Below are 22730 nucleotides of genomic sequence, written 5' to 3' on the forward strand. Positions count from 1 at the left end.
AGATTATATTTCAATTCTTGAGGCTCATAGTTTAACAAGCATTAATTGTTATTTGCAGTCGAAATGACCGAAAACTGTAATAGTATAAATCTGAATGTTGAAATGGCCGAGAACTGTACAACCTCTTAAATAAGATATCTTATTAAATAAGAGTTATTTAAAAAATCCGATTCTGTTCCACCAGCACCAAAGAATTCTATGTGCATTAATTAAAATAATGTATATGTAAATAAATATAAAATCGATCAGTTCATTTATTTTATTAATCAATTATTAAGTTATATAATTCACTTTCAACGACACATGCAATAAAAATAATAATAATAAAAAATGACTCATTAACATGATTGGCTTTAACAAAATTATTAAAATAGGCTTTGATACAAATCAAAAATCTTTTAATCAAAAAAGATTAGATGTAATTGCATTTATTACTCTATGTGACTAAATAATATCGCTATTTTCTTCGTACACGAAATCTTAATGCTATTAGCGCGAGGAGATGAAAGGAGAGCCAGAGAATGAGTAGAGCGATGACGTCGTACCAAAATAGATTACTTTGGAAGTCGTACTGTTCTAGAACCTCGTCACCAGTACTCAGACATGGGGCTCCGGTGATGTTGTTGGAGGCCACACACGCTGTAAAAATAAATTAACATATTTTTTTTACTTGTACCTCTTAAACATAATTACCGAATAAATTCAATGGAATAAATATATTACTCACTTATATTTTCAACGCCGTCCCACTGTAAAATACTCATGGCTTCGTTCGAATACATAACCCAGGATAAATGTCTTATCCAGGATATGTACTTTGGTATTGAACTGTAAAATTAAACATGAAATAAAATATTAATATTAGATAATAATAATATTAAATTTAATTGTCTACCCGTTAATATTATCTTGCCGAGTAACATCTTCACGTAATAATAATTATATGTCGACGTCAAGAAAGGTAATTTATATGAAGAGTAAGACTTAACGGGCAGAGAACATTTGAGTTCCGTTTTGCAGAGCGTTGCTTTCTCTGACCAGTGTTCAGATAGCTACAGACGTAGACTACGTTACAAACCGAATATCTCGCTCTTGTTACCGGAGTGCCAAATGAAATGCCGCATAGTACAAACGGGTAATGTATTTTATTTATTTACCATTGCCCATGACTACAATTTCAACTAATTTTAATTGGTGTTGCTGACTTAGCTTGCTAGTGCGATTTACTAGCTTTGTAACAACTTGTTCACTCTTCTGTTACGCGTCATATTTGCAATAAAATCCTGACCCTATTTTTTTAGGTTATAAACAATTGATTAGTCTAAGAAAAATGTCTATAAAAATAAGGAATAGCAGTCGTGTGTTAATCTTAAATTATAATTTATAAGAGATTGAATCCGTACCTTAGTTTGACGAATAAACCGGATGTCAACATCAGGGAGTAGTCAAATGGTACGAGGTAGGCGATGGCAATTGGCATCGATCCGAATGCACAAGAGAAGAACGAACCTGAAAAATCAAATTTAAAGGCATGTTTAAGTTAATATCGTCAGTCCTCAAACGCTGGATGCAGGCTGTTTTCAAACTGGCTCTATTAGAAATCAATGGAAGAGACCTATGTCCACTGTGGAAGTCTTGCGGCTGAAATGGTGTTGAACTTAATGCATCATTTGAATGCACCTAAAATAGCTGAGTGGCATATTTATCTAAAATACAATGTCCGCTTCTCCAGGGTGTATAATTATAGTTTCAAAATGACGATACACGCTATAGATACCTGATGGTCTTAAAAGAAAATTAAAAACTGCCGTACTTATAGACAGACATCACCATACTAAACAACGTGCCATTTGATTTGCCGCGGAACTATCGATAACCTTATTGATATTATACCTGCAGTTGCATAAATAGCAATGTAATTTTTTCAGTGCAAGCATTCTGTACGAAACAGCCATTACTTGACATAATAGTGTTTAATTTCAATTAGAACAGAGAACCTCTTTACTCCTAAACTACCATTGAATACAGTGTAAGTTTATCATATGAATCAGTTTAAGTTTAAATAATAGCTTAGGAAAGAAGTCATTTCATTTTTCCATCATAAATAAGCTATGAGAGACTTTTAATCGGTCTGATACATGGTTGCACAGACTTATTAAAACTAGGGGCCACTCGGGCAAATCATGAACTGATGGCGGGCCGGCCGCCAGAAGTATAGGTAATTAAATTTTTTTTGGTTTTATTCTGGAATAGAATTCAATATTTTTTGAATGTACGAAAGTATTATTTTTGTTGTCGGCGGGCCATCAGTATTCGACCGGCGGGCCGCGGTCCGTACATCCGTGGTCTAATATTTCGAAAAGCTGTTCTTACGAATTAGGAAAACAAATATAACAAAGCATTACAGTTTAAACCACGTTAATATACTTACCACACGCAATAGCGACATTGAGGACGATGACCGACAAGAGGATGGTAAAACTGAACGCGAAGAAGGTAGTGCGTAGCCCGGCTATGTAGTACACGACCAGCGTGAATAGCGTCGGTTCTATCACCAATCCGGGGAACTACAAACATTATAGTGTCATGTGTCAACAAATTAATAATACACTTTTCGTATATATTTTAGTTATTTTCATAGCTTTTTGTTTTACAGTATTTTATTATGGGGCAGTGCTCCCGAAATTAATGATTTATTTATTTTACAGAAACGAGTTATACGGGCTATTATTTATGACTTAAAAGTTAGAGATTATCTGAGAGATGTTTTAAAGAAATTGGTGTTTTAAAGGTTGATTTTCAATACATGTTTATTACCATATGCGACAAAATTTAAAATCTTTAAAATAAACACAAAAAATAAAAATAAACTCGTAAAGTATTTTCATCTCAAAAAGGGTAACAAATCTTAATATAAAGTTACATGAGATATCTTAGACCTACCTTTTCTCGGTTTCAGATCTAAAAGTATTTTATGAAATAAATGTTTATAAAGCAAATCAAATTTCTGGTTGATCGATGTGTGTTTTACTTGGTTTGTTGACTTCTTTAAATTGTTGTTATAATGTACACAATAAAAATTGTTAAATTTTATTTAAAAAGAGCAACCGTTGAAATTCTGGCTAACTCTCCTCAGCAGGTCAACATTTGGTGCCGATGATAGTTTTCTATTAATAATGTTAAACTAATAAAAAGATTCAAAAGTGTAAATGTCTACTAGAATTTAAATATTACGAATTTGAATTACAATAAATACGACCAGTTGGAAGTAGCCTGTTACGCCTACCATCTCTCAGAAGAATAACTTGTTTAGTAAGTTTCCAGATAAAATCTCCGCCATTTGTTACAATTTTGCATGGGTACGATTTTAAATAAATAATAATAATATAACATAAAAACATATTTTACGAGACATGTATACCACTTGCAAAACTCTTTGTATATGTAGCTAAAAATACTGTGTTCCTGTTAAGTACTCGTAAGTAGTCTTAAATAATAAAATTGCAAGCCTAATGAAATTTTCAATAGAAGCGTAAAATTAATTACATTTTTTATAGAACTTTTTGGAGTAGCTTCTTGAGTGAACAGGTCATATTGCTTACGATCCAACAAACTGCTGCTCTGCGCATTTATAAAGGCAATTTATGTAGGGGATGTATGAAGGTGGGGGGGGGCAATGTATGTAGGGGGTATGTATGAAAGGGAAAAGCCTAAGTGCAGCAGTGGACATTATACGGCTGAAATGATGACGATGAAAATGATTTTTGATTTAAATTCTGCACAATTTTTAATTTTTGGGAAAAAATAGTAACTGCTTTTGTTGGGTGTAACTATATAGCTTTATAATTAAATAATATATTCATGAATAAAAATATTAAATTTAACGTTCTGCTAAAAATATGAATATTAAAAAGATCATTTACTTCTACAGATAAGTGTGGTTGTTATTGAACTTCTCAACAAAATGATGGAAGCGGCTTCCACGAATTATTATTAAATAAACATAAATTAACATATGATACTATTTATGAAGTGTCTACCTGTGCAATAGCTGGTAAAAATCCCTGTCTCACTCGCATAATTTGCATCTGGAACTTTTTTGGACACAAAACTGCATTTCATAACGTACCATAACTTCAACTATTCATAAATTTGTATGCGCATATATATGGCAAAATCTTAGTATTGTACAAAAATCAATATCTCACCAATGCAATCATTCTGGCTAGATAGTAAACCGGCGTTGAGTATAGGCCCGCCTTCAGCTCTCTAGTCAACATCGGGAACTCTTCGGGAAACATATGCAGCACGGAATACATGGGACTGAAGGTATTCTCGGCGATTATGATGAACAGAGCACCCTGTACGTCTTGAATTCCTGCCTGCGTGAGGCGCGCTGTTCCGATGAAGCAAAGTCCGGCTGTTAAAGCTATAGCCTGAAAGGTGAACATAAGCATATATATAAACAAAGTGATCTTCATTTTCCTAATTATCACAATATTTTTAAACATGTTTGCTTAAAATATGGTTTAAGAATACGGAAAGGATAATGTATTTCATTGAATATATTTGTGATTTTTGGTGAAATTAAAGTTTGTCTCTTTTAGCTTCGTCGAACTTAGTGAACTGAATCCGATTGAATTAAACTTAATAGGCTAAGGGAGCCTTATCGAAAGTAGTAAATTAACGTTTTTATTATTTTTATGGATCGATTTATCGACATGAACGCATGGCAACTATCATGATTTTGAGATATTACGTTACCTCGCATAAGAATGTAATTATCTTAGATATAGTGTCTTTTAATGTTTAAGAGAATTGCAAGTCGTAGCATTAGATAAATGGTTTATTATTTATACAATGGGAACGTACGACGACAATGACCCAAACACTCACCAATTTCTGTAAAATACGCAGTAATTGCACACGTGGATCCCTTAATATTACAAGCAGGTACCGGTATACTAGCCACATCATTTTGGTGATAAAAAATGGTGGTTTAAAGCTATCTTCGTTTTTTCTTCTTGCCTCCTTAAAACAAAGTGTAATTTGATTATAATTCGTAGCTTTTATCGTATTACAATGCGTTTACATGAACAGGAAATGCGAGAGATTATTTTCTTTGGAATAAGAGGTAAAAGCGAACTTAATAGGCATTCTGTTTTAGTCAACCCAAGGTACAGAGATAAACAGTAGGCAGGCATGTCAATGTTGTAAAAAGTAAAATTATTAAATGATGTAATACTATGTGATATATACTTGTTTAGTTTAATTATACAGACACAAGTAAATATTCAATATTGTTATTATTATATCTTTAACAAAGTAGTCTTACCTCGTCTTCATGGTCCATGAGATGGAATTCCAAATGAATTTCCATATCTAACTCTTTGGCTGCATCACTAACTGCGAACCTGTCGCAGACGCTTTTGATGGCGTGCCTCGAAGCACCCTCGGAGCCAGGTGTCAAAGCTAATACTTTGATGAAAAAGTCCGTAGGGTTGTATGTCAATGGGCAGTGGTATCCGAGACTAAAAATTATATATTTTTACTAATATTTTACGACGTGCATTTTGTTTTGATTATTATAATATAAGTAAACATATACAAATAATTCTTACTTATAATTTTATATACATATGTACATAGAAAATGTGTATAACAATCCTAACAGTTTCGTGATAAATAATTATATAATATTAAGTAATACGTGAAAAACCTTAAACAAATATGTTTTCTTTATACCATATCTCTATAAAGCATAAAGCTTTTCAATTGACGCTTAAACACGTATAATTAGTGTTAATTAAAATGTTTATTTTCCTTAATGACTTAAAAAGATTTTAGCTGTTGAGTGCTATATATAAATAATAAGATAAAAATATATTAGCATTTTTAGCGTTTATTATATTTCATTGGAAATTAATAATGTCAAAACAAAATCACCTTTATTTTTGTAATTAAATAAAATATAGTAAATAACGATATCTATTGGTCATAATTTATTAACATTCAAATGTAAAGTTTTTACTACAGTATCAAATTTAAATTTAAAGTAGTTCTTTTCTACAGCAGACTCACTATACATTTTTTTTGTATTTGTAAATGTTATTAATTCTTTTTAATTTTTAATCATGTTTACATTACTGTATTAATTGTGTTACATATTCATCGGACTTGAATAATGAGATTTGATGGAAAATATAAAGGTTGGTAGACAGTTTAAAACTATTTAAGATACTCATAATACTCGCGCCTAAATCTATTTCTTGAATGATTTGAAAGGGCAAAGGAAAATAGCGAGGAAGTTGTATTAAGGTCATCATTTAACCCGCTCTGTTGCGGCGATGTCACTCGATCATTTATTTAGATCAATAACAGATATGTCTAGACTTTACTAAACTACCTATTTCGACATTTCACTTTCGTTTAACACCATTAAAAAATAAAATCGTTAATGTTTGTACTTTTATCTTCCATACAGGTAACAACAATTTTAATTTAAACCAAATAAATCTTATTTACAATTGTAAGATTAAGCTATAATTGAGCTTATCACATTTCTCATTATATAATATCACAAAATCACAGGATTTTTTTTAAGTCTTCATAGTTGGTGATCAAGATAAAATAGCACCTATTCAATTATTCCCCTTGTTTTCGTTGTTATTATCGACAATAGAATTAGTTAGTAGATTAGTTACACGTGTAAAAGCTTTAACACGTTCACTGCGGCTTGAGGTCGATTCAGCCTCATGGTAAACTTTGCACTGGTGCGGCGCGTAAAACTCGTGTTTTCTCTCTAGTGCGGCGGCTGTTTACACTCAACCGTATGAGGTATGACAAAGACAAATATAGCTTTCTTTATGTCTGCGAAGCATTAACTCAATATTGTAAAAAAATATTGATGAACATGAGGCAGAAAAGGCCTCAACCGCACTACTAGGAAGTTCAGCTTGAGTCTGATTCGACCTCAGCCGCACCAGCTAAAAGTTCTTCAAAATTGGGCCCGCAGTGAACGTGTTAAAGGAGTCAAATTATAGCTCATTTGTCAGCAAAAAGTTATAAAGCTTTCACAAGTATTTCCCATCACTTTCTATATAGTGACGACTCTGAAATATATTACATTAACGTTTTTTTTTTCTATTGGAATACGACGAGCCATTAACTTATGGCTGTACGAAGTCTGCATATAGTAAACAATAATTAATATAAATAATCTGTATACCAAATTTTAGGAACGTGTTTCTTACTATATTATTATTACGTTTTATATTTTATCCAAAACCATTGATTATTGTTGATTGTTAGAAAGATAAATTCGTTAAATTACTTAATTACAAGTAAGTTACTTGAATTTATTCATTTATATTATAAAATCTAATCCATCTTAGTATATAGAATCTTAAGTATTGTTGATGAGTCGATATTGTAGACGTATATTTTATAAAGGGAATATTACGAAGAATTGTTTTTACCTTTCAAAAAAGCTAAGCGCTCCTGAAGCATTGCCAGCGAACGCAACTCTTCCTTCTGCTAGGAGTAATAGTTTATCAAATAACGCCATCAATTCGGACGATGGCTGGTGGATGGTGCAAATGACTGTCTTGCCCTGAACTGCGCTGGCTCGCAACAGTGACATAAGCTTCTGTGCCGACGACGAATCCAGTCCAGTGGTCGGTTCATCGCAAAATAATAAACCAGGGTCTGTTAATAACTGGATGATAGAAAAAACATACAAATATAATTTTATTCAAAAGAAGTTCATGAGAATTTAAAGAAAAACAAATAGTTTACGATGCCAGCAAAGTAAGTATATTGTATTCGCTGTACAATTTATCTCATGAATGAGTAATAGTGAGATAAAGATGCGTTTACACGGAGACAAAACATCGGTCTAGACCTGTTGTACAGAGTGGACGTGTTCTTGTGCTATAATGTTGAACCGTTTTGGCTGGTTCGTTTTGGACCTTTCCTATTAATTTGTTACAGGAACATATTGTGAAAGTTGCAAAATCTAAAATGAATTCCAGATAGACCATATAACATGAAAAATACGAGTAAAAATTTTATTATTGCTATAAAAAGGCACAAAAGTGAAAGACAAAAAATTCATTTGAGGCGTTTCATAAAAGTAGCCACGTGTAAACGCATCTTTAAATTTCTGTGCAGTTTTTGAATCTCACAATAATCAAATGTAAATGTAATGTAAAATGCTCAACTAAGAAAAAAATACTAAACTTACTTCTGTAGCAAATGCCAGTCTCTTTCTCTCGCCTCCCGATAAAGTGTTACGTCCTTCAAGTCCTCCAATACGTGTATATCTTGACCCGTACAGTCCCAGTTGCCTTAACAATTGATTGATTCGTCTTTTACGCATCAATGATGACGTACGTCGATCCATTCGTAGGCGAGCCTGCATAGATACGCTTTTTTTAAATATTAAAACATAAATTTTAATACAATACATGCTTTATCTATTTATGTATAATAGACGTAACAACTAAATCAAAATTGACAAATTTGACGTATCTATACTGTGTATACATATTTATTTCTCTTCCATTATTTCCACTCTAGCAAAATCGTGACTTGGTTACGAATAATGCCACAGCACACGTCAAATGACAGACATTCCTTCAGGATTCTAGAATCACAAAATAGAAATAGAAACGTGATACTGATGTGATTGTCTGTTATTATTATACATCGATTGATTTGAAACTGGTTATGAATAGGTTTAATACAAGTCAATTTTAAAGGATTAAAATGATGGCTGCCCTTCGTAATTATTAAAAAAATGCAAATCCTTAATTGTTATTATCATGCAACTAAAAAGAACGCTTAACATTTATAATTTTTAGGTTATCTGAAATTTTAAGGAGAACTTTGCAAAGTTACAAATAATTATGTGATCCCGGCTTTCGACTCGAACTCATGTTTAGCTTAAGGAATATATTTTAAGGAAACGAAAACGAAACTAGATCATTATAATTATCTAACTAGTAATGTTGTATATGTATTTAATAGAATCAGGCGTTATTTTGCGGAAGTCCATCCTACGTAAGAAAACTACCCATATTTAGCCACTTTCGCACATGCAGTCGTAGTCATGCAACAAAGTGCACACACTAATCGATGTAACATAACTTCTGAAGATGCTCTGTGGAGGGGTGAAACACGTGTTGAGTGATTTAGCGGTGGTAGTTGTGTAATTCGCATTGTATTCCGCATGCGCATTTATCAGCAGGCTGGCGGGCGGTGCACTTTGTTGCACGACTACCACTGCATGTGCGGAAGTGGCTAAATATTGGTCTTTTTCTTACTTATGTTGTATATGTGTCTTTATTTTTTTATTCTTTCTCATCATAATTTATACGAAAAAGATAAAAATAAAATTAATTTATTCAACAATGGAACTTTTAACAGAATTATTGACTATAAACTTTTTTTATATCTATTTTATTTAACCTCTACTTTGATTCCCAAGATGTTATAGTTGTTAAGAAGAAGCAGGAAGAAACTCCACGACACATTTTTTTAAATTACTACGCCGATTTATGAAAACCAAATAATCAAATTACATTGCCAAGGTTTCTAGTCGTTCAAACATTCGCTCATTGAATAATATATCCATCAATTTACTTTTAATATGCGTTTTGAATTTATGAATGGTAGTCAAATAACGTTTTATGGTATTTTATTTAAAAATCTTTTTCCATTTATTACAAATGAATTAGACATTTTTAGCAGTCAAAACTTCGATACAGCGTGTTTTTCACGGTGCCTTATAAATACGCTATGGTCATCTCTTTTTTTTTTCAATTATTGTAAATATCGTAAACGTACAACACATTATCATAAGTGTATTATGAAACCGTAGTAAGGATATTGATTTATTTTAACTGTTTTCTCAAAGAGATCTATTTTTTGCAACACAAACAAATTTTCGATATCCACACCTCTTTGCACAAAGCATCAATCCGTGGAACATATTGTTGTGGAAATAACTAAAATGCACTATCCAAGCACTAAGCCTGACGGCAAGAAAGTTAATGTAAAAATGAGAAAAGAATATAATAAAGGAATTTTATATAAGCCTAAAATAATAGCACGCAAAGTCCGAATTAGTCGAACTGTATTTTAATAAAGAAATGTATTATAGACAGTTCATGATACAGTTTTAATGCTTATTAAAACAGGTAGGAAAGTATTTCTTATTATTGTAGACATTTTCAGCTATAACTTCACTTTTTGAGATAAATTATTATTTATCTACTTCTTTATTGGAATGTTTAAAAACGTGACAAAATTTCCGTTGATTTAAGTAAATCAGTCACTTTTTGGTATGGCTGGTAAAAACAAAATTATATATAACAAGTTTTTATACCAGTTTCTAATGTTAGTTAAAATTCCAAATTTCGAAATAAATTAACATTTTCAAAAATTTTATTACTTTTATCATACATAATAATTATGGGTGTATAAAAAGATTCTCTAACATTCAAAACGTTTAATCACATCTTTAATGTCATTAAGTGATATGGATGTGTGTAGATCGTTTTTTTATTTAAATACAAGAAGAAATAAATATATCGGTTGTCAGGTTTTTAAGACTGATGTCTACTAATTTTTAAATCTATCGGCAAATGTCAAAAAAGTATTCATTTTTTTAATTAAAAAATAGTAGTTAGAATTTATTTTGGTATTAAATTAATGGGGACTTTTTACTACTACTTCCTCCATCGTTAATGCTTTCTGAAATGGTAGTAATATTAGCATTAGAAATTGTCACGATAATCCGATAATAGAACATCGGTTGAAACAAAGTTTGAGCCTTTCTTAAATCCTCGAAAGATTAACATAAAAAACTTCAATTTCATTCATATAAAAAATATTTGAGATGGAAAATAACGCATCCTCGTATATCAAAGCGAGACGTGAGAATGTTAACATTAGTGTTTTTAGATGCTCGATAAGACTTGTCAAACTAGTTTTTTTTATTTTTAGGTAAGATTAGAGACTATTTTGTGGAATAGATACACTGTGCCAGCGACATTCGCTTCCTATTAGTAACTACCGACCTGAATTAATATATTTTTTTATTCAATTCAAGGTGAATGAAACTCTTGTAGAAGTTACAATGAACTCTTACTGCTTTCGTTAAAAAAGGGGAGTGCACTCTTTGTATGAATTAAATATTTTGAGGAATCTTTCATTTGTATCTGGAGCAAAAATATTAATGTTATGTAAAACCGGGACGTAGGAAGTTTAGATAGACGTTGTGGACAGATGACCTTAGTAAGGTAGGCAGAACACGCGCCGTTTCTAGCCGGTCTTATTGGATATCTAAGTGGGAGGCCAAAGTTCACGTCCCACGGCTGATTTTCAATTAAAAATTAAAAGCTTATGATAAATTGTCCCAAAAAAGACATACGAACGAGAATCATAGACGTAAAATCAGCTATTATGATTCAGTTTACTTAAGAATATATTTAATATGAAGCACTGTAATGAAATTCTGTAGAAAAATTAAATACTGGTTTGTCTAAAGATCATTTATACGCAGTGGTAATTTTGTTCAGTTGGTTGGTAATTTTGTTTAGGTTTTGTTCAGTGTATGCACTAAGTTTAATCATTTGTCAGGACTAAAACGTCCATGGCTGGACGTAGACTTCTAGTACATAGGTCAAGAGCGGTTAAAAGCTGTCTGATTCCAGGGTCTTCCGATGATCTTAACAAGTTCGTCCTATGGTTGCTGACGTTACACTGCGCTTGCGAATCCATGGTCTCCATTTTAGAACCTTAAGGACTCAGCGTAAATCTGTTCTGCGCGTTATGTGACCTTCATACTGCCACTTCAACTTAGAATCCGCTGGGCTAAGTGGTGATCTCGTAGAAAAATCGGAAGCCTTTTCCAGGGCACGTTGAGCGAGCATGAGCTTGCAATCTTACAAAAATTTTAATCAAGTGAATGTCATACTGGTATTTATATTTTCATTTCGTATTATAAAAAGAAATCACTAAATACCAGTGAATTTCCTGTGTCCTTACAATAAAGTTACGATTTTCGATTTGAAATTCTATCATATTACTATTTTTTACATAATCAACACGGCATTGGCCGGATCACGGCATCTCACGGACACGTGGTCATTAAAAATTATCATTTCGAAACCGGTCAACGTAGTATTCGTTTGTTATGGGATTTTTATTTAAAAATTGTACTAATGTTATACCTTATACGTATCTCTACATTTAATAGTTTGACGTTTTTATTTTTTAAGCGGAATTCTTTTCAGTTTTATTGTTTTTTTTAAAACTGTTAACAATAATTGACCTATTTACGAAATTTAGATGATTTTGAAACATGTTTACACATTTAGAAACATTTATATGCGCTTTTATTTAGTTGCAAGAAACCTTTATAAAATGATCTTAAAGTTTGTTTTTATATTATATTAACTATGATGAATTTAATTAATTTAATTGCTACTTAATAGTTTTTATTTTTATTTTTATAACACTTGAGGAGCCTTAAAGTGATTTAAAATTTGTCAACTTTAAAGCCGATTCGGTCCTGTTGGAAGTCCATGGGAGAGCCCAATGTCCAGCGGTAGATATCCCATGGATGTAATGATAGAGAAAATTTGAAAACCGAATCATCACCCTCTTTTACCATAGTCCTAAAATTACATTTCAAGATAGCGACAGCCAGCGGAACTATTTCGCTTGGAGTATAAAAAAGAAGGGTCTGCCGCATCTATTTGTTAATATAATTTTTCTACCATATATTAAGATTATCAATTATTCGATTAAATTAATTAACAGGTCATTTATCGTAATGTACATAAATTTCATTTAAAGACGCATTGAAACATGAACGGTTCTAAAATTTCAAGATAACAAGAAAAATCTTCAGCACTCTGATTTATTTTAAAAATTTAACACATTCGTAAATCTGACACTAATTATTTTTCGAACATCCAAAAGCTTTTGTATGATCAGTCTGTTCTGTCGTAGACGTATCGCTACATAATTTATTATTAAATAAAATGTTACACTTTGCATTATTAAAAATATATTATATTCATTATTATTCATACCATGATAGATAAGTGTTCGATGACGGTCAGATTATCCACGAAAAGTTCATCCTGGTGCATGTAGCCGCTTTCACGATGCATGAAGTCACCCACTGGCAATCCATTCATTGCAATGTCCCCGTCTATGATTGTTCCTACTGTCGTCGTAGGGAATAAACAAAGATAAAGACACAGGATTTCGCAAGCAATCGAAAATTGTTTAGTAGTATAATTAGAGTCCTTTTAAAAAGAATAATCACATGTAAAGAATCTAGTTGTACGGTACCGCGTTTATTTAATGTCGGTAAAGCAGTGGCTGTTTAACCTTGACACTTCATAGATGGCGCTGTTAATAATGGTGTTATGATGGCGACCCTTGCGGTCGCGTGTCGGTAAAACAGTTGGTATTTGAGATGTCAAAGTGGTAATATATATTGCAAAATAAAATTTTAAAAAGAATCGATAATTTAAATAACAAACTTTAAATGTCGTTTCTCTATTTTCAGATAGGTTAATGGTGTAAAACATTGTGTGATTATTATTAAACGTGTTTAAAGATTTTAAAATTACGTAACGCATTATTATTTATTTATAGCATATACCAACATAGTTCGGAGAAACTGTCTTATATATATAATAAGTCATGTAGTATACAATTGATACAAGACGCTTACGTTATTTAACTTTCTTGCTAATCTAAAACAAATTATCTATTGTAAGTATAAATAAATCTATAATATGTAAGAATTTGATGCTTAATAAATTTTAATTAAACAATATATCTATAATAATATTTCTGTCAGCAACTGTATAATTTTTTTCATTGTAAGAGAAGAGGCGACGAAACATCATTTATAAAGAAGTTTGGTAGAAAGAAATTTCTATTAAATAATAAATTAGATAGAACTCTCCTATACATCTGTGTACTTACTTGGATTTCTATACGCTAGTGCTGACATCAGCGTCGTTTTTCCGGCGCCACTGTAAAACGAAAACCAATTTAAACAAAACAAATTGTTTAAACATTACACCATGACATTACATTTGGGAAAGATTATCTGAAACACTAGAATATTAAACTGTAGCATTTTTTATCGACCTACTATTAACTAATTCCTAAATACGTAATAATAAATAAGACATATTAATTACTCAAATTCTATTAATAAATTTGATATTGTCAAAAGTTACTCGAACTTTATTTAAATAGAGAGACGCTCGCTCATTCATGTTATGCAAGAGTTATTAGAAAAATAATAATTTGTTTGTACTCAGAACCCGAGTTAGGAGGTCGACATTTTGTTAAAATAAAATAATTTCACCATCATCATTTCAAACTTAGATCGTCCACTGCTATGCATAGGCCTCCCGCCGTAGATTTTCAATAAGTCCGGTTGGAACCGGTTTGCCGGATTCGAATCCAGCATCTTCCGACGATCTTAATAAAATAATCTGTACACCTAGTGGGCGGATATCTTACGCTTAGTTTGTCGGTGAGTGGCCTTCGCTTCAGAACCTTAAAGTCCGTTTTGAGTCTTATGTGACCTGCCGACTGTCACTTTAATATACCAATCTGTTGGATTATGTCGGGTACTTTTGATCGTCTACCATAGCTTTGCAATACAACCAGTGTGCAGTCATCTTCCGATGACACCATCAAGGTAGTCTGAAGATGCTGGGCAACTTTATGAACGTCTCTCGCCACGCTTGCTGGTCCATGGCTCCATAATCTTAAGACCTCTGCGACTATGTGCACGCTATTTGGCCTGGCCATTACGAAATATTTCAAAGATTAATTTTTAAACATGGTGAGCACCATAGGCAAGATCGTAAGAAGCGAAATTATGTATTAACCGCCTAGTTTTCCTATTATTGATAGTTTCATATGCTACTAGTGGCATAAGTGTATTGATACTACGACAAAAACTTTTGAAACAGAACTTGCTTTTGTTCCTTGTTAAATACACATATATATGTAACATATACCATTTGAATATATTTTTAAAAGAGATATATATCTTGTAATGATGTAATATCACAGCGGATGTCCAAATGACGGTTTATCGCGTTTACATAAGGTCTTAATGTTTTAATTGCGAGCTGTTTGAACCCATTCATCGCCGGTTATTTGTTTGCTTTCGTTCTACGTTACACTTTAATGTTATCATTGTACATTTGTATACGTATTTTACTTAAAAAAATTAAAATTTATGAGTAAAGTCATTGTTATCATTAACAGTATAATTTCCATATTTCATAATATTATTTGGATATTCAAAATTTAGCGAGATGAACTTTACGGAATTATCTCTTCTTATTTAATATTACATATTGTTTACAAAAATTTATTTATATTAAAATTCCACGTAGAGCGTCTACGTTAAAGTGAGTACCTTAAATATTTATTTTTAGTGAGCGAGGTCTTTTGGTATAGCGTTACAATTTATAGCAAGCAGTAGGAATGAGTAATTAATCAAAGAATACCGTCATAACAATAGAACTAAAACATGCGGGTCAGTGCAGTAAATGAAAAGTACCTTCGTATACGAAAATATATGAGAAACTTTATTCTCATGTGTATAAAATTATAATATGTATAATTATAATGCCTTGTTATAAAACAAATAGGCCAAAAGCCTTCTCTTAGAGAGTATACGGGAATTCGTGTATGTCACCTTACAGTCGTAGGATATACCGGTTTAACCAGAATGTTTCACCCGCAACCGACACTCTTAAGTCATACTTAAGCTGAATCAAATATTTAATAGACAACTTAAACAGTCAGCCGATGTCTTAACTACAATTAATCAATTCCGACGCAATAAATAATAAGTAACTTAAAAAACAATCTGTTTATTTTTATGACTGTTGATGCACGTCAATGTTAATTCTATTTTTTAATGCGTAAATAAATAATTTATGCTTTTCCAACACTGAGACAAGCAACATACATTTGGCCCTTTGGAAAACATAGATTTTGAAGATTGATGCCGCAAACACTAGATAAAGCTAGATTAAATTGTGACCTTCAAACTTACCATAAACAGTACTAAGCTAATGAAACCGTACAAAGGTTGCGCGGTACCGTAGATAATACGATATGGACACTTTCGGAAAGCGTATACTTCGGTCCGGGTGTACAGTTACTGGATTAACTAACTATTGCGCCGATTAAGATATTCGGGTCGGTAGAACTTAGGAAAATTATCTAGTGGTACCACATTTCTTACAATGATTTGTTTATTTTAGTACGTCTTTCTTTTTTTTCTTAAAAAAATGTAATTGCACGGCACATAATAATGATTAAAAGATAACTTAATCTTTTATAAGTAACAATAAAAAGGTTACTTACCTTGGTCCCATTAAAGCGACTAACGTCCCGGGCTTTGCAATTCCGCTTACTGTCAACAAATAAAGTTAATTTTCATTGAATGTTTTGCTGTTACTCAGCAGTAAGTCGATGGATCGTACGGGATCGGCCATATCTGTCCCTAATCAACGTCGTACGATCGAAAACGTCTTTTAAACGCCGGCGTAAGTAATTAAAAGTTTAACATGATATTAGAACATGCAATATCATGTTTTAAGATAACTACACCCAACACGAGATAAAATAATTAATGAGAAAAGATTAAACGATTTTCCCGAGACGAAATTCATGAAATAATATCAAACAAATTAAGCAAATCTACGCCTAAATCCTCCTTGTAAGAATTTGTATCGTAAATAGATACATTAATGTATTTTCAAATATCAACAGTTATTGACGAAACTAAATTAATAATTACTATATGGAGTTAAACATCCTCCTTTTTCTTGTTCTTTTCAGTCGATAGATGCGCACTGAAAGGTATAGGCCTTCCACAAAAATCGACACGGTGAATGGTCTGGCGCCGCCCGCATCCTGCGACTTCCCATGACTTTAAACATGTCGCTGGTCCACATAGTGGAGGGCCTGTCCACGGCGCGTTAGTTTTCACTCAAGAACCTTTCGGCCCCGAAAGCCATCAATTGCTACTGCCACTTCAGATTTTCAGGATTTCCTCATTTATGATCCGTTTTCGTGGCAAGCATATCTCTCTCTACTACTGGGTGACCTTAAGCGTTATTATAAAGTCCACCGTAGCGACCACGTTTCGTATCTCGTATGTTATCATCGGCAGTCTTCAGGCATTGCGGTATTTTAGACGAAACGATGTTTCGGAGCCTCCGAGTTGAATTCGGCGAGTGATCTATTTTTTTACTTCTACATAAAGTTCAAGAGTTTTTTCAAAAAAAAAATCAGCCAGCAGGCTTTTAATCTCTAAAATAACCGTTATCGCCGATGACGCGAATTAATCAAATGTATATTTAAAAAGATTCGCGTGCCTCTAAAGTAACCGGTCCCTAGATTAACAAGTATAATTAAAACTAAATTTTTTAAGTCTTGCATATCTTCAAATCTTTATACAAATATTAATGTCTAATCTATCTGTACTCGATAGATACAAAAATCATACATCCAATAGCCAAGAAAATTTCGTAAATGATTAGAGTTTTGAAAAATGATCTTTTTTAACAATTTATGTTGGAGAAATCAAAGCAGATTTTTTTATCAGATTTATAAATAGATGTATTCACAAGAACGCGTGTACAAGTATACCTTTTTATTTAATGGAATCAGGCGTTACCTCGCGGAATTCCATCCTAAGTAAGAAAAGGACAAATATTTAGCCACTACCGCACGTGCAGTGGTAGTCGTGCAATAAAATGCACCGCCCGCCAGCCCGCTAATAAATGCGTATGCGGCAAACAATGCGAATCACACAACCGCCACCGCCAAATTACTCAACACGTGTTTCACCCCTCCACAGGGCATCTTCAGGAGTTATGTTACACCGACTAGTGCTAAACACAGAGTCCTCTGTGTATTGCACGACTACCACTGCATGTGCGGAAGTGGCTAAATATTTGTCCTTTTCTTACTTACAGGTATACCGTTTCATATGTGTGATAGTCTTACACGAGCAACTGTTCTTCACCATTAATTTCTTACGGTGAAACTCTTATCAATCATTAAATATGTGATTGCGTATTTTGATTATTTTCGATTGTTAAACAGACACGCCAACTAATATTAATTTCCAATAGTTTCATTTAATATTATAATAGTATAAAATAAAACATGTTTGCCTATTGTAGATGTAAACAGCTATAATTATTTTAGCTTATGTATAATACGCCAATAACTGAATAAAACAGAAATCAATATTTAACAGCTCTCTATAAGAAGTCGCAAATAATCTATTCTTTTTTAATTAATTGTAAGAAAGACTTAATAATTTAGTTACAGTGATATTGTAGGATAAATAATACAACTAACTAAAAATAATTACACATTCACACAATTTGTTTTTAACTAAGCCTTAAAATAAAATCACTTTTCCGATTAAACACGTGATAATAAATGCAGTTTGCTATATTTAAATCGTCTTATTAATATAACATTATAGCTCACCTTTTAGATTTAAATTTAACATTAAGTGTTTATTATTAAATAATATGATAATTATTCAATTAATACTATAACGTTATTCTTGCAACATATTAATTATTATGGTTTCTATTTTAAATATTTTAAGATAATTTAATTTTATAATTTAAAAAAAGAATCAAAATTTTGACATTTGTGTAATTGCTATATATAGCTGCAGGAAGAAGCAACAAAATTCGTACTATTTTGGCTTTTTTGTCTGTCAAAAGTATTTTTTAATTTTCAATGTAACGCCAATAGTAAATAATTATTTATTTCCACTTCAACTTGAGGATTGAAAAGTTAAAGTGCATTGAGCTAGTCACATAGCACGCAGAACAGATAACCGCTGGAGTATTTAGATTCCAGGTTGTAAACCACGGACCTACAAGCGCTGGATGTCGACCCACAAGTTGGTTGGATGACATAATAGGCCGCTTCCAACCGATTCTATTGAAAATTTATAGGATTTATGTCTAAAATGGGCGTTTTAAAAGGATGATGAATTTATAATTTTTCGATTTGTTATTAATATACATCATCAGATATTTAGCCGTGCAGCACGACAATACAATGTCTACAGCAGTTTCTAATTGCCTGAATTACTTTTAATCTCGTTATAATAATCTGTAACACTATATCTCTAATCCGACTTTGCTTTTCTTTAAAACTCTTACCATATTAACGGCACAGTCTAGTCGAGCTGTTTTTTCATGACGGAAGGTCACTGTTTGCCTTAGTGGCTTTTATATATTCCGCGGAGCTGAGATGGCAGAGTACTGAAAGCGCTTAGCTTGAACCTTATTTAATAACTAAGTCGAGACCTAGGCCCGGACTGCGTATATTTACGCTTTACCTCTTAGGCATACACTCCTTGAAGTGATGAAGCAAAAACGTCCGAAAGGATACTTCGACTTATACTATCACACATTATGCTTTAAGATTACGATTCAAGGGTGGTTGACCAAACTGAACATCGGCGCTATCGAATGCTATTATCAGGATGAAGTAAAGCTCAATTGTCTACAAATTATATGAAACATTCAAGGTTTATTTTAACTTTTACTTCATTTTGTGATTTTATTAATCTTAAAATGAAGTAAACGTATTAAATTATGTTTTGGCTAGTATTGTCCAACAGTATGAAATACGATTCGTAAACTAAAAATGAAAGAAATTTTCGAAAGTTTTTTAAAAATATTTTCAATATTTTTTAAATATTAGGGGGACCGGAAAGTAATGTCATTTCTGTCGATAGAATTTACAGATAAACCGATTGATTTTTACTGTTCCTACATTGAAAATTTGTATACTAAATGGCAAAAGGTCATATTGTTGATTACAATTTAACTTAAAAAAACGACATTACTTCCTGGTTCCTCTAATATATACATACTCATGTAGGTGTAGTTAAATTGATATAAACCAATAACATTAATTTATAGTTTAAGAAATTCATTTACATTATAGACCAAAAAGTTCTTTCTCAAATTTCTGACATCCTTGTTATTCGAACTTTATTCCATAATCTTCTACAACATATTACTAAATTAGTAACACCACGGACTTCAACTTTTTATCACAATTTAAAAAATTGAATTATTCGCACACATATAAATGTTTACACGTATAATATCTCTATAAATCATTATAATTATTAAAACGATTTTTTGTACCAGCACAGATTATCAGTTATTCAGAAAAGTTAATTAACGAGAATTATATCTCCAGTGTAGAAATAACATTTTGAAACTCATGATCTTGACATGAGTCAAAAATTTCAACAGGAATTGTTAATAAAAAATATAAGTTCGTTATTTGTCTAGGAATATTTTCGTTAACATTTTTTATCACGGTAAGCTAAACATTTACGTTTAAATTGGTCGTTCAAAATGATCAAACAGGTTTTTTTTTATAAATTAATTTGATTAACCAATAAACGCTCTGCCTTTATGTAATATGCTCGTGGAATTTTTTGTATTTAATATAATTAAAAAAGACTTGCCATTCATTAAATTCTTTCATTTTCAAAATACGTAATGATCAATCCTAATTACACGGATCATGCACGAATTCACACACGAGCGTCAACTATCGCTTGTATCGATTGTTCGATCATGTGTGACTCCCAGTGGCTGAATTATTAAAACGTAATTTGATAACGAGGTTTCAAATTTCAATTTTTATTACAATACTCAGTACCTTATATATTTTTACATTATTTAGCAAGCTGAAGTCTTGAGTAAGATAATAAAGTAATAAATATTTTTTTTTTTTAAATAGATGGTGTAATTTTTGTGGACTCTGTATTTGGCACTAATCGGTGTAACATAACTCCTGAAGATGCCCCATGGAGGGGCGAAACACGTGTTGAGTGAATTAACGTGGCAGTTGTGTAATTCGTATGGTTTGCCGCATACGCATTTATCAGCGGGCTGGCGGGCGGTGCACTTTGTTGCACGACTACCACTGCATGTGCGGAAGTGACTAAATATTGGTCCTTTTCTTACTTAGGATGGACTTCCGCAAGGTAACGCCTGATTCCATTAAATATTTTTGTGAATATTTTCCGGTAGTAATTTTTGGCATTATCAGGTCCAAGTGCCTCGGGGTACGTCAAGCCCGGTATATATTTCAAATACCCTAGAGACATAAGTCTGATTAAAATACCAGGAAGTGTACACAGTGGTTTGAAATACAACAGTTAGTAGTACCACGTTTGAGCTGATCATCTTGAGACAAGATGTTCCGTCACATAAACACAATAATTTAACAAGTTATGATGCCCTCTTAACTGAAACAGTAATGATTCCGCGCTACCGTTTTGAGGTGAATGGTGTACCCACGTGCAAGAAAATATCTGTACATTTATACTAGTCGTTAACAAGGTACAAAAATATCACAGATCACTTTCGGCATCTTTATTTAAATGTCATGAATGCGTTTATGCAAAATTTGGAATAAATTTAAAATCCATATAAAAATAGCATATTGAACTTTCTGAAGACCAAACAAATGAAACGTTAATATTTTTTTATTAAAACAAGTTTTATTACTATCCAAAATTTTACAAGTAAGATGACGCATAATGTGGCAGTTGAGAACTGTGTGATGTAATTAATGGATCGATATGCAATTTAGTGTGATTTAAGAATATGCGCAAATTATATTTTCTTTTTATCCTTTATGCCTATAAAGATGCATTTGACCTCTGTCTCGCCTGATGTTAGGCGATGACACGAGGTCTACGATAGTAAAAACTTGCCTATATGAAACTTATTCACTCTTGACTTGTCTTTTATTTTAAATATTTCATAGAACTTTTTAAAATAAACATAGTTGTAGTGTGCAGAATTTGCTTTTCAAAAATTAAATCCTAAAATCGTTCCGTAGTCCCTATCAACATTTTAATGACAGAACAGAAAAGGTAGACAGGCGTCAAGTATTCGCGTGTTCAAATACCCTGTGAGCGTCTTAGCTATCGCGCCTTTTCCTGTCTCACCGCGCACATTCCTCAGGCGATGATTGTCACATTATAATACAGACAACTTATAGTATTAGTCACTAGTAGAGAATTACTATAACAAAAGTGTTTGTTCAACGGAAAATTACTGCTTTTTAATAAAAAGAATGATTGACGAGCACATGGTTAATACAAATCATTATTTGAAATACAAAGATGTAGGTTTCTTTTTTATTTGATAATAGAAGTCCATACGCTTACCCCTCAAAGATATAAAAGTTTAATTGGTTAACTGGGTATCAAAAACATGTCAATTCGAGAATTGCGACTTTATAAAAAAAAAGTTTTTCGTAATAAATTTTTTTGAATATTAAAAAAGTTTTGATATGTGCAAATCTTTTTCCTATATAAATATGTAGATTATTTATTCATAGAGTCATATAAAAACACTGTCTAATTTGCTCTTAAATTGAATGACTGCTGTTCGGAAAACTCATTACAGCCTAAAGGCAGAAATATGATCTGCAATCGTACCAAAAAGCACTTTCTTCATATAACACCAACCGCCATTTGTAATTTCAAAAGGGAAATGCGTATAACCGGATGCAATTTGAGAATTCTTGCAGTTTCATGCCTCTTTAATTTTTTAAGAAAGCTACAGATGCAATCG

The 22730-nt window shown here is 32.1% G+C and overlaps 1 protein-coding gene across 1 annotated transcript in view; it reads right to left on the bottom strand.

Moving 5' to 3' along the window:
* Window positions 1-293: 293 nt before the first annotated feature.
* LOC137930664 (protein scarlet-like) overlaps window positions 294-22730 on the bottom strand; it is a 28644-nt gene continuing 6207 nt past the window's right edge. Inside the window, exons 3-14 of the mRNA XM_068774000.1 lie at window positions 16438-16486; window positions 14017-14066; window positions 13107-13243; window positions 8246-8416; window positions 7479-7717; window positions 5336-5531; window positions 4897-5031; window positions 4209-4436; window positions 2432-2567; window positions 1404-1509; window positions 728-828; window positions 294-639 (exon numbers count right to left, since the gene is read on the bottom strand). Coding sequence (XP_068630101.1) covers window positions 458-639; window positions 728-828; window positions 1404-1509; window positions 2432-2567; window positions 4209-4436; window positions 4897-5031; window positions 5336-5531; window positions 7479-7717; window positions 8246-8416; window positions 13107-13243; window positions 14017-14066; window positions 16438-16486 — 1730 coding nt within the window. The 3' untranslated portion in view covers window positions 294-457. The remainder of the gene's footprint in view (window positions 640-727; window positions 829-1403; window positions 1510-2431; window positions 2568-4208; window positions 4437-4896; window positions 5032-5335; window positions 5532-7478; window positions 7718-8245; window positions 8417-13106; window positions 13244-14016; window positions 14067-16437; window positions 16487-22730) is intronic.

This window comes from Battus philenor, unplaced genomic scaffold (genome assembly GCF_028537555.1).
Source record: "Battus philenor isolate CCGP_79_NKW_IND1 unplaced genomic scaffold, ilBatPhil1.0.hap1 SCAF_6, whole genome shotgun sequence".
NCBI classification, from domain to species: domain Eukaryota; kingdom Metazoa; phylum Arthropoda; class Insecta; order Lepidoptera; family Papilionidae; genus Battus; species Battus philenor.